We start from the raw sequence: 17,981 nt of genomic DNA on the forward strand, positions 1-17,981 counted from the left end.
ATGTGATAACTCTGTGATAGCCTCCTCTTGTTTTTAAAAAATAGCTTTGTATCCCAGGGTGAATCTTTGGTAGTTCCCTTTCAACTAGTGGGCAACAGATGCCAAGAAATAAAACTTTGAACCTTATAAGATGTGGGGAGAGGCTGTGGGGCAGAAATCACATGGTGCTGAGGCAGCATGTTGTTCTGCCATGAATAAAGACTTGGGTTTCATAAATAAACTTGAGTCGTCTTCCCCTGCCTATCACCACAGAGAGCTTCTCTAAGATGACTTACAGAGTAACCAGAGTGTGGAATTAGGGAGGAAAGAGCGGAAACACGTGTCAGTAGTGGTCAGTTGTGCTCTGGTAACTTAGCATTGAATTCTAGGTTGAAGAGGCTGTATCTTCCGTCATGGGTCACAGGGTAAGTGCCTCTGTAGCAATCGATTTTTGAGGAATTCGCAAGTTAGGAAGATGATGGGATGTCAGACATGGGAACGATTCCTGTGTTTAAATACCAGGATTCTCCTAAAACCTTTTGTCTCCGCTGAAATAATACCTACCTGGCCAAGACTGTGACATATCAAGGCCTAAATATTTACTGTATATAGTTCAGCTTCTGGAGTAATTGCAGGCTTCTTTCCCCCAAAACCTTTATGAAAAATGACTCAAACAGGTGTTGAACAGCTCATGTTACAGGCTTTGTTGTTTTATTGAGTGGGAGAAACGGCCAAAGAGTGAATAGGAATGGGGAACTTAAAAACGTAATTATACTCTTCAAACAGTTTAAGAAGTGCCTGAAACAGTGATATGGCCTCATATCTGTCGCCATTTATTTATTTTATTCGCCTTTTTGTGAATTTCAGTCTGAATCCAAGCTTTTCAATGGCTCCGAGAAGGACATCTCTTTATCTTCAAGCAAGCTTACCAAAAAAGAATCTCTCAAGGTGAATTAATCTCCATAAATATGTGTACAAAGTTTTACCATATACTTCTATTGAGAAGAGAAATGCTTAGTAGTGAGGAGATCTCTGAAACATCCGAGTATTGTGAGAATTAGTGTTGCTTCTTCTCTTCAGTTTTCAAATCTCATTGAACTGTTACTTGAGAATCGGCTTTTATAGCGTAGTCTTTGAGAATGCATAAAATTGTAGGTTAACTCAGAAACTTATAAAATAATGCAGGTTGCCAGGGGCCTCAGGACATCTACACGCAATGAAATGACAAACTGTAATATCAAAGTTAGAGTTTGCATGCAGTCCTTATTTTTTTTTTTTACTGACTTGTTACCCCTGTGTTGTAACAAGTCCATACTCTTCAGTTTGGAAAATACCATGTCAGGGAAACGTTAAATTATTTGCCACTAAAAGAGGAATATATGTTGCTGTGAATTTCTACTGGGGAGGGAAAGTAAGAGGTGGAGAAAAATTACTCATCAGATAAGGTTCCTGTAAAAATCAGGATCTGACCCTAAATTTGGTTTTGCGTTTTACACCAGGAAAGGAAGAGGGGAATGTTGTTTGTTTTGGTCTATCCCATCTCCCCCTCCCCCCATGATTCTAATAGGAGTTTCACAGTCCTCAGTCTTAAAAGCAAATTGCAGAAGAATCTGAATTTGATCGCATTGGTAGCAGCTTTTGCAATAGAGCATGGAATAGTTGTTTACGTTTTGGGATCAAATACTGTGTTTTAAAGCTACTTACCTCTATCTTTCTTGCAAATGGTATTTAGCAGGTTTTACCTCAACTTGCATTTGTAGATGTCTTTTTGAGCTCTGATTAATTGCTTATGTCTTTGGCATTATAAATATTTTTGTTACTATTTACAGGTTCAAAAGAAAAATTACAGAGAAGAAAAGAAGAGAGCTACAAAAGAATTACTCAGCACTATCACAGACCCATCAGTCATTGTTATGGCTGACTGGCTGAAGGTCAGAACCTAAACATGAAACCCGAGTTAAAGATCGAGCAGCTGCTGCTTTCTGACCAGAATAGAAAAGGCTTGATCTCTTAGTTGCTGTTAATGTTTTTCTATAAACACAGCAGATACTAATTGCGTCCCAGAGTCTCTGTCCTCACATCCTAGGGGAATAATAGAGGAACCTACTCCTGTTTATTGCAGTCGCCATAGTCACATGCATCTTGAATGTATAGCTATCAACTTCTTAGAAGTTAACTTTACAATTCCAATAATGCCATTTTTATTTTGCGATTTGAATTAAAGCCCTGTTATATCTGTTACCAGCAGTGGAAGTAGTTAAGTCATATTAGATATATGAATACCTATTTCTTTGTATTTATTTCTGGTAATTTTCCTTTCCTCTCTAAGAACTAACTGTCCTCTAATACTTGTACAAAAGGTGAGAAATTAATTTGTCAAAGATGGCAGTCATAATTCCTTAGACATATTCCTTGGAAATCGTACAAGATAAAAAAATAATCTCTTACCCATTTTATACTTCGCTCCAAACAATAGCTTGTCTGGGAAGTTTCTCGGGTTTTTGCAAAGTCTACATAAACAGGTTAAAACATTGTTCTGAGGTTAAGTTGGCATTTTGCCCTACAAACAGAAGAAACTAAAACCCAAAGTTGACAAAACTGATTCAAGCAATCTAACCAGATGTGCAAATTCAAGGACTTGAAAGGATATTACATAGCACATATGAGATGATATTAACAGCTGCTTATGAGAGATTTTATCTACAAAATTTAAATATATCTGATTTATTTTGTGAATATCCTGTTTTTCTGATCAGATGTCTGTCCTGTTTTCAGAGGAACTCTGTTTCCAAAGATTATTGTATCTTTATACTGGTGATAAAATATGTTTGAGGTAGAAAAACTCATGAAGGTTTCAGATGAATCTCCATACAGATGAATACTTCACATATCTTGATGTGTGGATATCCTTCTGCAGAATAAGAATTCACCAAGAAAGAGTAGAAGAATGAGCACCGAAATTATACCTTTTTCTTCTCTTTGATATAATGGATAAACTTGAATAGACTTTGGTAAACTCTGCTTGGAATAAAAAATAATAATTTCAATTTTAATTTCCATTTGATTAAAGGGCATGATTTTAGCACTGGGTGCACTGGGTTAAAGAGCTGTAACTATTTATCTTCTAGATTCGTGGCACCTTGAAGAGCTGGACCAAACTGTGGTGTGTACTGAAACCCGGAGTGTTGCTTGTTTACAAAACCCCCAAGAACGGGCAGTGGGTAGGAACAGTGCTCCTGAACGCTTGTGAACTCATTGAGAGACCTTCTAAAAAAGATGGCTTTTGTTTCAAACTTTTTCATCCTTTGGAGCAGTCCATATGGGCTATAAAGGTTAGTGGTAGCATGTATGGTTCTTAATGGGTGACTAATATTAGCCAACAATGAGCAAAGTCAACCTTAATGAAAAGTTGAGCTGAGTTTTCTTTTATAACTTCTATTTGGTTTGTTTATTCAGACTATAAAACTTTAACACGTAGTCCTCTTCATCACAAAAAGTGTTTGATTTTTGCTGCTCTATATAGTTGAGACATATGATGTGCAGAGGGATGCCATTAAAGAAGTTAATGCTGTCACTGACAGTCATCTAAGTGGAAGGAATGAGAATATGATACTGCATTCTGCATCAGTCTAAGAAATTATGGAGGAAAGTGATTGAAAAAATGGAAGAGTCGAGATGTGTTATAAATATTTCCTAGTTTCCAACCTGATTTTCATGTAATGAAATGTCAGCCTAGTTCAATTTGCTTATAGTAGTAGAAATTCAAATTGCTTCCTTGTACAATAACAACATATATTGCAACTAGTTAGCTAATTGTAGTGTTTGTTTGGGGCTTAAATTTTAGAAAGATAAATGTTCCCTTTCCCTTCTGATGTCTGTTTGCTTTGCCATACATGGCGTAATATTGTCAGCAGCTCTTAGCTGCAAGTGTTGAAAAGCACGGTGTGTTCTGCACCGCAAAGAGTTATTGCAATTTCTTGTAAGCATTTTTATTTTAACGTTTACTATTACTCATTGTTTATACTTCGCTAAACAATTGTAGTTCTTGTTTTGTTTTTCCATTTGGAGAGGGGGTGCGGAAGCGCAGCACAAGTGACCGTGTTTACCTCCTGAAATGACATCTTGCTTCAGATGAAATTACTGTACAACATTAGAATCCTTGTCATAATAAATTAATTATTGTCTCTGCAACATACATCATAATACAAGTACTAGTTGTGAGAATGTATCTTATGACTGATATTCTTATGAATCTTATATATGTGGTGCTGCTACATCTAGAGAATATGCTGCATTGGTTTTGTTTCTTCCTTATATCAAACTGGGAAGTCAGCTAGTGTTATTCCTGATGTTTGTGATGTTCTCGCTGAATTACTCTCGTTATCAGTAGTATCTAAATCTACTTAACTTGCATCAAATCATTTGTAGTACCATTTGAATAATTTCAATGCTGCTTAGGAAGACTTTTCACTACGTAGTGGTGATCTCACATTCGCAGAACACAAACTTCATATCCTTTTTCAAAAATACAGGGTTTGTTGTTACTGTGATTTAATTATTTATGGTCTTACGTTGCCAAGTGGTGGCCTGTCTGCAGAAGATCACAAATCAGTCTTATATTTCTTTATTGTTTGGCAATGAGAAATGGATTTGTTTGTTTTTTTAACTAGATATTTAGAATTTAGAGGACATGCCCCACCAGATTTTTACTTTTTTAAGGTAGGTCAAATTTTGAACCTGAACAAGTTGATATTGTCCATTCTAAATGTGCTGAGAGCTGGAGTGGCGTTTGTTCATTTTGGTATGGCTATTTGCAGTTGAGAATTACTGGACTTAATTAGATGAGAGGCCTTAAAGTTTCAAACTATTTTCTGCCCTGTTTTCTCAGTCAATTATAACTTCCTAGTTACGGATTTATTACTGTGAGGCAAACTTTGATGAGCATAATAGCAATTGGCTGATTTACAGAGTAGCTACACCAGAACAAGCGAGGAGTCTAAGACAAATGTATTTGCCACCAGTGTAGGATGATGACATTGCAAGAAATATTTACACAGTCATAAGTACTGCAGGAGATTTTCTTGCTTGAATGCACTTCCCATAGTGTGTCCTTCTGGCAGATTGCAAATTCTCGTCTGCAGTAGTTTGCAGCCAGTCACTGAACGTGCTCCCTTCATCGTTGTGGGCTTTCTGTTCCTTCTGCGCTCTGAGGTACCCGATGCACTGTACCTTGTTCTTTCTTCCTTACATGCCCAGTCCTGATGCCATTGCAGTTTTGTAAGATTAATAACTAGGAAAGTCACCACAAGTAAATTTTCATAAATAGATTTAGTTACGTGTGACTGCTTACCTGATTTTGCTGTTTTCTATGAATGTTCATGGCACTTGAGTTTAGCTGGCATGAATATTCTGTAAGTAATTTTGAAGTAAGCTTCAAAGTTTTCCTGTAATCTAGTGGAACTTTTGACTTGTCCATTACCTGGCATTGGAGTATTTGTACAATCGGTTCAAACAAAGTCACCTAACAAATAGAAACTAATGTCTCTCTTGTACAGAACATTAATATTCTGAAAATTGATTTTGAAATCACGATGAGTGATACCAAAGAAAAATGTCCAGTGCTTTTGGAATATTAATCAAAGGAAATCATAATGTACAAGCAGTTACTCCAAAATAAGTCAACCTACTTATTTGTTTAGTCAAATTATTAACTCAGTTTTAATTGTCGCATTGTCCCTGCATCTAAGGGAGTATAGGTTTCTCAAAAAACAAAAACAAACAAAAAAAGCCTTCATCTCTAAATTTCAGTTGTTTGTTACAGAGGAACACACCCTGTATGCCCCCAGTATAGCCCTAAACGAAGTTCTCATGGGCGCAGAGCGCTGCCCTGTGCCTGTGCCCTCCGGTCGGGCAGTGCTGAGGCCTTCTGGTGGCTGAGGCGTTGGCGCGGTGCCGTAGGATCGTGCCATCCCCTTTGTGCCGCGCCACAGGACCTCTCCCACCTCTTCTGTCCCCAGGGCCCAGTGAAATCTCTCCCTTGCCTCCCACAGCATGTCAGGTCCTTGGTGGCCCGCCCTCGAGGCGTGCTCTGCATGGTGTTGTCTCCTGGTTCTTGTTAACTCCTAATCCCCACGTTGCCACTTCACCAACCACTTGGCATAGGAGCACCTTTCGTCTCGCTCTGAAGGGAGACTGTAACATAGCATCTCACTTTTCACACCCAGGTTGCTTCTACTCTGTATTACTCAGAAGTATCTGAACATCATTGACACCAGCGCTAGCCTGTGTGCATTGGTATTTAAGCACCACCAAGACTCCTCGTTAGCTGCCTCTCACCCTCAGAAACGTTCTGGCTGTTCCATATGCTTGCTTCTAAAATATCTGCTGTTCTCTGCTTTTGCTCAAAACTTCTGCTGGCTTTCAAATTCCCTCTTCCAAGCCTCGTACTGGCTTTTCATTAGGCTTCTGTGAGGAAATCAATCAAGACCAAAGTATGATAACTCATGAGTTAGGCAGGCTTAACCCAGCTGTCAACAATAGCTTCAAGTGTGTTCAGTACAGCCCTCTTTGCCTATCAGTAACTTTGATGTTCCCATGGGTAAAAGTTTTTGAAGGGGCTTTAAAATGATTGCATAGTATTTTATTTCAAAGCAAAGCTTGAAAAAAAAAATAGAAGGGTCTTTGGGATTTATCTTTTAAATTCTGAATGTGAAAAACTTGATAGTGAAAATTAAACTTTGGTGTTTGACGTCCTCTGTGTTTCTTTTGGTTGAACTCAATGTCACGATGTCCTGCTGATTCTCTTTATTGAGGGACTTAAGCATCTAAATCTTTTAGGGGCCTAGGCATCATCTTTTTTTTTTTTTTTTTTTCTCTCTTTTAAATACCAAGTCTACAGTTAGGCATCTAGATACATTTAGGCATCTAAATATTTTTTGGAATTGACTATCAGGTGGTAGAGAGGTTGAAGGGAAAGAGGGAGCAAGAAAGGAAGAGTGGGTTCATGTAGCAATGCCTACTGTTTGGGTGGGAGTAGTTACCTCCATTTTATTTAAATATTGATAGATTCATCTGTCTCATCAAATGTCATTGACTCATATCTAAAGACAGGCAACAGTCATGCAGTGCTGGAGCATAGGATGCTGCTGAGATTCCCAACACGTTCTCATGTAAAATAAGCATGAAGCGAATCATGGAGGAGGGCTGCCTGCTCTCTGCAGTGGTTTGCCTTGCCCTTGTGTCTTTATGCATTTTCTGAACCATGGCATCTTCTCAGGAATTGGTGGGGTTCTCTGCCCTCATCAAGAGAGAATGAGGACCAGAGGGGGAAGAGTTAGCAACCTTAAAAATGTGGGGTCTTTTGCTAGACAGCATTGATTGTAGATCAACTCCCTTAAATCACCCCACAGGCATGTCTTTTGTTTTCAAACTTACCTCTTCATCTGAAATGCACAGTTGAAGAGGAATAACTTGTCCCATGTGATCTCTCTGTACCTATCTGCAGTCCCTTGAAAGTGAGGTTCACCAGAATGTGACCTCTTGTAGCATTGCTTTTGATGCTTTAGTCCTTTTGATGTAACTGGAATCAGCAGAGCATTTCCAAGCTATTATGGCAAGTCTAATTTACCAAAAATAAAAAAAAATCATTTGAATCCCAACGACTGTTCTCTTTAAAATGGGGATGAATTGGGAGCTAGATGTAGCATGAAGTCTTTGAAGAAGAAACCCAGTAAAAGAGGGCTGTTCATCTTTCCATTCATGTTTTCATTAGATGTTGCTGAGTGACAGTAAATAGCCCTGCAGTGTGTCGGCTTATTACATGAATGATAAACTCTAAAACTGAATATAAATGTCTGATGTTGTTGCTTGTTTTGTGTATTTCAAGGGTCCGAAAGGTGAAGCAGTTGGTTCTATAACTCAGCCATTACCCAGCAGTTATTTGATCATCCGAGCCGCTTCAGAATCAGATGGTAAATAGATACTTCAGTATTTTTTTTCACCATGACAGCAGGCAGTTATTAAAAAGAGATTGTTTCGGTTGTCCTACTGTCTGTTACAGCACTGTGATTGCAGTTCCATGCTGGCAAAAGGTCTCCCTTAGCTTTGTACTTTTGGTTGTGTTGGTACTGGCAGTTTTTTGTAGTCATTAAAGGCTGAACTGAATAAATTGTCATTGAGCTCCTTGCAGTTCCCCAGCTGTGGCTGGGTTGAGGAGGGGGAAGAGGTTATTTCAGACTTAATTATATGAATTTATTTCTAAATATTCAAGCTAATTGCTTTCAAAAATACAAATGTGGATGTATTTTCTTTGTGTTGAAAGTATTTGTTGTATTATAAAATGCAACAGTTTTGCAGAGTTTTAGTAGGAAGAGCTCCCTCTACATATAGGATTTTAACCCCATCGGTGAGGAAAGGTGGTGGTTAATACTGGTGCAACCATCTTGAAAGGATGCAAAATGGAAACAATTTAAGACTTGTATAACCTTCTTAACAGCTGCTTTTCTTCTAATGATAATTAAACCTAAGGTCCCTGAAGACCTTAAAAGTAAAACTATTTGCCTTCAAATCAATACATAATTATTTTTAAATTTAGTGTATTGAAGAGAAATAGAAGTAATATTTTGGGATTATATACTCTATTTATCATTAAGTGTAAAACTGTACTGTCTTCATTTTTAAATTTTAAATGCTTTTATTTTTTATTGTTTATGAAAAACTAGTACTTTGGAAAATTGATTACATACGGGGAAATGAAGAGATGAGAGGATAAAACATGCTTTTAAAAAAATAGAATATCCAATATTGAAATGGTATTTATATACTGTTAAAGCTCTTTTCCGTATTGTTATTGTATTACACTAACAAAAAGCTAAGCTATGTGACACAGTTACTTAGTCTTCAAAAGTAGAGCAGGGCTGCAGGCAAGTTTGAAGAAATTCAACAGTCAGGGCCTTAATGGAGCCATACTTGCATTAGGGAAGAAATGCTAGAATATGCTGTGACTGAATCGTGATTTATCTTGCTTGGCCTGCCCTGAAATATCTTCTACCAGAGCTGGGTAGTTGTGAGCTGTTGTTATGCCCCTACCAGATCATAAAATCCAGTACACGTAACATAGAACAGCTCCAAAGTGCGTCTTCAAAGGATAAAGTAAACAGACTCAAAAGGATTGTGAATTTAGGAAACTGAAGTAGTACAGTTCAGTTAAATCCTTAATTTTTGTGTAATAATACATTTCTCTTTAGGCAGGTGTTGGATGGATGCTTTGGAGCTGGCTTTGAAATGTTCAAGTCTACTTAAACGTACAATGATTAGGGAAGGTAAAGAACATGATTTGAACTCTTCATCAGACAGTGCTCATGTCTCTTTCTATGGTCTGCTTCGTGCTAACAACTTAAACAGTGGAGAAAACTTACCGTAAGTAAATGAATTACTAAACCTGGTTCTTCTGGCAGCAATAACTTCACTTCTCCAAAGGGAGGATCTCTTTTTAAGGCTGCAGTTCCTTTTGCTCTTGAATTCTCTTTATATGCCTTATTTATACTGTTTTTCTATAAGTGGATAAAATGAAAAAAATAAAATATATTTTGTACAAAGCAGACACAGAGGGCAGCTTTGCCCAAGTAACTCAAAGTTGCTTATTACATCAGTAAGTTTAAGTACTCAGTTAAACTGTTAAAGTTTAATTTTATTTATCCTGAAGTCGGTCTCTCTTGTTTTCTTCACATGAAAAAAAAAAAGTTTAGTTTTTGTGACAAAAGTAGGCTGATGTGAATATAAGTTGCAGTTCTTTGGTTAAAGTATGAATAATGCTAAAATTATTTAAATGGTTTTAGTTATGTCTCAGCTTTGAATCATTAGAAGGATCAATTGTGCTTCAGTCAGCCTATTGTATTAAATTAAACAAAAGTTGAAATCATCTGTTATTACCTGTATCAAATGTTTGAGTGCCCATGAATAGCTAACTCCGTTCATTTCAATACATGACTTCAGCCAGATTTGGGGGAATAAAAGCTTTTGTGAAAATACATCAACAACAAGCATGGTGAATGAGTGGTGCTTTTAAGCGCTTCAGTTGTAGCACCAAAGGGCATTAGAAAAATATAAAAGATTTAGTCCTTTATTTGAAATAATTGGGTCTGAAGCTTGCACTTTGCCCAGTTCTTCTCAGTGATCTTCCACCAATTCAGTATCCTTTCAGACTGACATAAATTCACTTTGAATAATCCCTCATACACAAAGATTTAGCTGCTTATGTCTGTTCTGGTCAGGCAGGACTGCGGTACTGCTGTGAAGAGTACACTCCTGTATCTGAGACAAAAGTAAGGGCATGCATATGGAGAAATGCAATTCTTTCTGGCATAGGTAGTCTTAGAAAAACTGAGAAAAGGCAAACTGTTGCTTCCAGTCCAGATTCAAGGCCTGGTCAAGATGACCGTGCAGTGTTTTGCCCAGGTAGAGTTTTACTCCTTCCCCCGTCTCATGGAAACAATAAAACCTCTGCGTACAATTCAGCTGGAGGTCTCTGGTTGTGAATGATAGTTTAATATCATCAGATGGCCCAGATTACGATTAGGGCAATTAGCTACGTCTGTTAAGTCTAATTAAGACTAATAGTTTAATTAAACAGATCTTTGGATATAGCATACGGTAAGAGTGTTCAATGTGCTTAACTATCTAAGCAATAAAAACTGCAGACGTAGTTTTAGCAGGGTAGACAGGAGAGGGGGAAAAGGTGAAAGCACTTCAGCTTCAGCTTCAGCCTTTCGCATGTTTTGATGATGTCACAGCAGAGGGTGCGTCAGCCTTCCTGGGAACAACTGCAATACCTGCAGAAGGAACTATGTGGGGCAGTTAATGAGGAATTGAAAATCATTATTTATTTATACTGCTGTAATGTGGGAAGGGAGGTGATGTTCTCTACCTACCACTTAGTGCCTCGGGTGAAGTATCACTTCAGTTATGGAATCCTCTCTTCACTTTATCTTTCTTCATCTCCAGCGGAGGGTCTCTTCCCCTCCTTATTAATCAGAGGTTAAGAATATAGTAGCTAAGTGTAAAAGCAAACTAACCTTGGTGCATTTAACGGTTCAGTGAGAACACTGCATGCTGTATATTTCCAGCAAAGCAAGTTTGATTTTGCTGCCAGATCAGGGTTAATATTGGTACTTTTATTGTGTGTGTTTTTTGTTTGTTTGCTTTGTTTTGTTTTAATCAGGAAACATTCGATTATTGTGTGGAGCTGAAAGTTTAATTTAGCTTGTATTTTTTTGTAGGTTAAATGACAGTGAAATTGAAAGGCATCACTTTAAAGACCAGGATATGTACTCTGATAAATCTGATAAGGAAAATGATCATGATCATGATGAATCTGATAATGACGGATTGGGGAAAAGCGAAGAAAGTGACAGCGACACATCAGAGCGACAGGATGATTCTTATGTTGATCCAGAACCAATTGATATCAAGGAAACTACTTATTTGGAACAAAGTCATGAAGAACTTGGGGAGGTAAAAGTGCTGTTTATGTAGTGAGCAGGCTGCTTTGCCAAATGGAAGCTGATATTTTAAGGGCCACACTGTATTTGAAAGCTGGCTTTGAAAGCTGCCTTTCATATTTTCAACAATATTGAGGGGAAAAAATCTGTCCACCATTGTTCTGTTCTACTACACCACTTCTGTGCTTCTGAGTCTGTAAGAAAGATAATGAGGTTATTTGGAGTATTCATCAGAAAAAAAGAAGCTCATTTTGAAAGGGCCAGCTGCAGCAGAAGTTGCCCATATCTGCCCATACTTTTGTTACTATTTCTGGTTTTTATTAACTCCTGTTGTTGTGTTTGTTGTTTGTTTTTCTTCAAGTAAAAATATTCAAGTTGAAGTTTAATGCAAGCTGGCACATCTATTTTTTTTACTGCAAGAGGGAAGATAAGCAGCTATGGAGTTTACAGAATTCAGTGGAAGGCTTGCTGTGTTTTTGATGTTCCCCTTGCATTCTATTATGATGCCCAAAGTTTCTGTTCCACTTCTGCAGATAGTCTTACACACCTACACAGCCAAATGTGAGAGGGATTTGAATGTTTTACTTGCTATAAAGGTACTAAAAATTGAAGAAGAAATTGAGATGAATTTATTTAAAACCTCTCTCCTTTTCTCAAGTGCTAAGTATGAGTTATTACATAATCCTCGTTTTATATATTATATACACACGCGCATGTGTGGGTATATCTACCGGATGTATAAACTTTGTGCTTTGTTGCTTTCCGGTATTGTTTCTAGGAAAAGCAATGGTTTAGGAAAAGCTGAGGAGTTCAAGTTGACAATGAATTCTTGTTATATGCATTTTTAGAACTGTTCTGGAAAGAGAGGTGTTTTTCCTACAGCCCTAGTTTTTACATTTCAGAGACTGTAAGGAAGAATATCTCCTTGGAGAAAAAAGAGCGTATCCCTGTGTGGCTGCTGTTTATGCTTACATACCCCTAAGCAGTGGTTTTCTTTGAGGAAAACTGCTGATACTTTTGACTGGTCAAGGTAGTGAAAAGCATAAATATAACAACTTTTACAGTGGGGAAAAGATGACAGAATGAACAGTCCTTTGCTATATAAATCCCTTGTGTGAGAACACAGAAAAACGTAGTTGATGTCTAGGAAAAGGCTAAGGGAGATATTTTTGAACAATACCTCATTTTTTTCTGTTTCAGGACTGATAAAACAAATGCAGATTTTCATGCTGAATAGTAAATCTAGCATCCTGCATTAAATATGCATCTGAAGTATATTTATAGCAACTTGTTTTTTCTACTTCTCTGAGCATTTCATTTTGAGTGTTTTCCATTCTTACTGCATCCTTAGAATGTACTGACTGACCTGTCTCTTGGAGGATTATTTTCATTCTCCTTTCTGTAAGCAGTTTTTCATTCATCCTAGGCGGGGGAGGCTGCTCAGACAGAAGTGGTGTCAGAAGAAAACAAAAGTCTGATCTGGACATTGCTGAAGCAAGTCCGTCCAGGAATGGACTTGTCCAAGGTTGTACTGCCTACGTTTATCTTGGAACCTCGTTCTTTCCTTGACAAGCTGTCTGATTACTACTACCATGCAGATTTCCTCTCCGAGTGAGTCAATCCTCTTTCTGGTTTTCTTTTTTTTTGTTTAAGCTCAAATGAGAGACCAGTGAGATACCAAAGTCTTTGTTGCTTGGTGTGGTCTACTTAAATAATGTCATGGACTGCTTAGTCTGAATGCTTGCCTGATCAATTGTCAAATGCCCTTCTGTTCTGAAAATTAATGGCCTAAGAGCTTATATGGTACATTTTGAAGTCTGTTCTCTCTTAGTAATTTAATACTATTTGTGTTGCAAACATTGCTGTTTTGGAGATTGACTGGAAGAATTTTCAAAATTGTTATTATTTTTTCCTTTCCTTTCTCTGGAATGCATATTTATAGTGGTACATCAGTATCAGTTAGCCTTTTTTTTTTTTATAAATTGTTAAATTCCATTAAGATTTAGAATTTATTTACCTGTTTAAAGCAAGCTAATAAATTAAATATTGTTATAACAAATTAGATTATTATTAAAGCTAATAAATTAAATAGTGTTATAATTGAAACAATACCAATATTTGATTTGTTCTTTGTCTGTTTTGTAGAGCTGCTCTTGAAGAGAATGCTTACAACCGCATGAAAAAAGTAGTGAAGTGGTATCTGTCCGGATTCTACAAAAAACCAAAGGTGTTTTTTCACATATTATTTTGTCTTTAGAGGTTGTCTCTAGTTTGAGGCCTTGGAGATGTGCTGGAGTTTTTGTTTAATTATATTGTTACACATTTTTTTTTAAAAGCAAGGTTAAGTCCTCATTTGTGCAAATGCATTATGGACCTTTGTCCATGGACATGTTGGCATAAAGTTGAGCCATTTCTGTGTTCTTCAGTGATAGCATGGTGTGGTTGGAGGGGTAATATTTGCACTATAGTGGAAATAGCTGTATACTAAATACTCTTTACAATTATGTTGGCAGGAAATAGTACTGAAAGATAAGACTGCTTACTACCCAACTTCAGGGACAATGTCTACATTAATTCTGCAACAATTCTTAAACTCTGTTTGCTTAAATTCTGGCCTGGAATGGCTTAGCAGATACACGGATTTCTGTGCTAGTTTCCTTAGTTTGATGAATAGAATAACTGAGCATAATATTCAAATACCAAAATCAAGTACAATGTGCTTTAGCAGATGTATTATGCTTTTTTTTTCTTTTTTTTTTTTTTTTTTTAAATCTTCAGTGACAGACTGGTAAATTGTTCTGTGAGTTCCCTACCTGCATTGTATAGTTACTGTCTGTTCTCTTTCTGTTTAGGGATTAAAAAAGCCGTACAATCCTATACTTGGTGAGACTTTCCGCTGCATGTGGATTCATCCCAGGACGAATAGCAAGACATTTTACATTGCAGAACAGGTAGCTGATATAACCAGCACAAACGTTTTTAAGAAAAATAAATGTGTCAGACCTTTTTGTGCTAGACAAATGATGTGGCGGTATTTATATGGATGCATAGTATCCTAAAAGCTCTCCTGATGAGCATAGTTCTTAGACAGAGAGAAAGGTGGTTCTACCATTTCTGTTGTCTTCCTCTAGTATAAGTCAGGTAGTTTTCTTAATTCTTGAAATTCACTAAATGTTTGATTGATACTGATCTGTAAGATTACAGTCACGTCTCATATATTATTTGTATTCTATTACGTGCAACTTGAATTTTGCGTTCTGTCTTTATTAGCTCAAGGTTTATATTACATTGCCTGTTGTTTTCTCAAATGTGTTTTTTTTTCAACAGGTATCCCATCATCCTCCAATATCTGCCTTCTATGTTAGCAACCGCAAAGATGGTTTTTGCCTTAGTGGTAGCATTCTGGCCAAATCGAAATTCTATGGTAAGTAATGGGGGGGTTGTTTGGTTTGGTTGGTGGTTGGTTTTTTTTTGGTTGTACTCTTACTGAGGAGTATAAAAGCAGTGCAAATGAGTTCTGTCATGTGGATGAAGGGAGACTTTTGGAAGAATCAGGGTTTTGATTATTGTATTATACTTGTCTTACAAAGTTTTTACTACTGGTCTTTAGAATTTTAATTTCTACTTTACAGTATTTTAATTTTTACTTGGTAATGTTGTATATTATGGTGGCTTCACCAGACAGCATATATTGCAATGCTAAATATACTGATGTTCTTAATTCTGTTGCTCAGTTATTAGGAAATGTTGACTGTTGTCTTGCAGGGTGTGAAATGGGTTTCTCTGTTTGAATTTCAGGGAATTCATTATCTGCCATACTAGATGGAGAAGGACGGCTAACATTCCTAAACAGGGGAGAGGATTATGTAATGACTATGCCATATGCTCATTGTAAAGGTACTGGTTTTTTCATTCTCTACATGGCAAAGTTGTGAGAACAGAAGTCTATCATTATCAATAGTTTATTATTATAAATTCTATTACCGTGTCAGATTCGAGCTTGTCATCTTAGAAGAATCTTCTAAACCCGGGCAATGTTGGTCGTTCTATGCTTCCACATACTTCATTGTGAGAAAAATGTTGTTTAAGCAATCATCTATTTTTGGCATAGAAATGGATTTTTTTTCATAAATACCAAGAGCATATATAGCTGTCTGTCATGACATGAGAATTTACTGTTTGAGTTGCTTTCTTTTTTAAATAATAGTTTTGAGTTTCTCCAATATTTTCCTATTAGAAAAGTCTGTAGTATCTACACCTCCCTGTGTGATTTGAGTGCAAAACATGACCATTTGTCTTTAGTTTTGCTGTTGGGAAATAGTAGTTCCTTTCTGGAAGGTGAGTAGTTGTACAAAATACACTGCAGCATTGCTGGGTATTCTTCTTTCACATTCTCTGCCACAATTTGTTTTTCAGAAGCCAGAATCAGCAACTCTAAGATTTCTTAGAGATGTATGGCGAATGAGTTCGCAGAATTATGTAACTTGACATTATTTTGGTAGGCTTTTTTTTGTATTTTTTGTGGATGTTTTAACATTATCGGATTCTTTTTTTGTATGGTTTTGGTGAGAAAATAATGCGTAACAGGTAAAAAGCACCTTACATGCATCAAATCAAATCAAACCAAACAGGAAGAACTAATTTGACTAGTAATGCTGACAGAGAGGGAGAAAGGTGGAAGAACATGCAGGAAGGGAGAATGTTTTTTCAGCGTGCACATGCTTGCATAGGCATCTGTTGTATATAAAATGTACTCAGTGTTTCAGATGTGGGATTGCAGGAGAATCCCACTCTAGGAATTGGGCCCAAAGAACTAATTTTTATCTTGTCCGGTTAGAAATTTACATGTTGGCTTTTTCTTGCAGGAATTCTGTATGGCACAATGACCTTAGAGCTTGGGGGAACGGTCAATATCACCTGTGAAAAAACAGGCTACAGTGCAACAATTGAATTCAAACTCAAGGTCAGTGAACGCTGCGAGTGGGCATGAGAATAAGTGTTAGAATATTAAATATATTTATATCTAAGGCTTGGCTTGATAATACAGTCTCATTTCCTTGTCTTTATTATGGAATTGTCTTCTCTGGAAACTGAAGAATTCTCATTAATTGCCATGTATCTAGCTATGTGTATCTAGCAAATAGTGATTAAATTTAAAAAGGGAAGTATATTGTCATCTGTTTATTTAGTGTACTCTTCTGTGTCCAAAGGTCTTGACTGAAACTTAGAGCTCTGCCTTAACCTCTTGTCATAAGGACACTTTTGTCACAGTGCTAACATACTGCTATGAAACTGAAGAACAACTTGGCTAGGGCAGGGGCAGGAGGAAGCAACAGTTGGTCTCATTTCCAGCCGTGGCATCTGTGTGTGTCTGGGAAAGTGTGCAAGAGCAGGGGAGCACCTTGCACAGGAACCGATCAGCAGCTCAGTTTTTTATGTCTTGTGAATATTTCATGGAGATGTTTAGTTCTCTGAAAATGTTCAGGGTCTTTTTAATCTGGAGAGCTCAAACTCAGGTTCCCTTCTTCCATCCACCCTGAATAAAACTTTAAACAAAGGTGGTGCAAGGGTTTTTGCTAACATTCGGATCAGCCTAATGCCCAGCGTTAAGGAGGAGTTACGCACACTATTTTTGGTAGCTCTGTTTGCTGTATAGAAGCACCCACCCAGTTGTAAAGGCTAAACAAAGGTTTCTCAACTACATGTAAATAGCTTGAGCTTCTGAAAAATATGTTTGCCATCTTTGAGGCAGAAACTGATTCAAAGTTAAGCAAATAGCCATTAAAGAGAAATGCGCATATGGAGAGGAAAACTGTATTCGGCTGAGATTATAGAGGAAATTTAAAAGTTAGGAGGTTGTATTAATGGAAGTTTTGCCTCAGCCACGCACAGGATACATGTGCAGACTATCATAAAGGCTGAAGAAAATTCCCGGCAATCATTTTTTCTTGTTGCTCTTTTTTTTTTTTTTCAGAGTTAATCTCTAGTAACAAAGAGTCCTTGGCAAAGTGGTGAGATTTGTATAGCAAATGACAATTTCCTCCAAGATATCATCACGTCGCTGTTTTCTGCATTATTTGCCCTTTTCTTTACAGATTTCTTAGACTATTCATATGCTTTTGTTCAGCAAAGCTTTTGAGAAAATACAGAGAGAACAATTTATTTCTGGGATTATTTGACAGAGGTTGTGATATTGAAAGCAATCAGGGCTGTTTACATCAGATTGCTTAAATCACTTTGTTCCTTAACACTCAACATGTATGCCAGTAATTTGCTATTAAAATAAACAGGAGGCATTTCGTTTTGTTTTGCAGCCGTTTTTAGGTAACAATGACAGTGTTAATCAAATATCAGGGAAAATAAAGCTTGGCAAAGAAGTTCTGGCTATTTTGGAAGGTCACTGGGTAAGTAGTGAGTGATAGTGCTGTGTAAAGTCTGGCAAGTGAAAATAACACTTAGGTATTTTTTTTGTAACTAAATAAAAAAAAAAAACAAAAAACGTTC

General features: G+C 37.1%; 1 protein-coding gene across 5 annotated transcripts in view; it reads left to right on the top strand.

Annotated features, from left to right (window-relative positions):
• Positions 1-17,981, top strand: part of OSBPL8 (oxysterol binding protein like 8) — an 88,622-nt gene that overhangs the window by 62,508 nt on the left and 8,133 nt on the right. For 4 of the 5 annotated variants that reach the window (XM_082776946.1, XM_082776947.1, XM_082776948.1 and 1 more), the window contains 13 exons: positions 847-927; positions 1,809-1,910; positions 3,108-3,311; positions 7,865-7,949; positions 9,225-9,396; positions 11,256-11,490; positions 12,904-13,088; positions 13,623-13,704; positions 14,330-14,428; positions 14,805-14,901; positions 15,276-15,374; positions 16,343-16,440; positions 17,792-17,881. In XM_082776946.1, coding sequence (XP_082633072.1) covers positions 847-927; positions 1,809-1,910; positions 3,108-3,311; positions 7,865-7,949; positions 9,225-9,396; positions 11,256-11,490; positions 12,904-13,088; positions 13,623-13,704; positions 14,330-14,428; positions 14,805-14,901; positions 15,276-15,374; positions 16,343-16,440; positions 17,792-17,881 — 1,629 coding nt within the window. Of the gene's footprint in view, positions 1-271; positions 405-846; positions 928-1,808; positions 1,911-3,107; positions 3,312-7,864; positions 7,950-9,224; positions 9,397-11,255; positions 11,491-12,903; positions 13,089-13,622; positions 13,705-14,329; positions 14,429-14,804; positions 14,902-15,275; positions 15,375-16,342; positions 16,441-17,791; positions 17,882-17,981 lie in introns of those variants that run through there. The other variant, XM_082776950.1, reaches the window with a different exon arrangement.

Source organism: Aythya marila, assembly GCF_965140915.1.
Source record: "Aythya marila genome assembly, chromosome: 1".
NCBI classification, from domain to species: Eukaryota; Metazoa; Chordata; class Aves; order Anseriformes; family Anatidae; genus Aythya; species Aythya marila.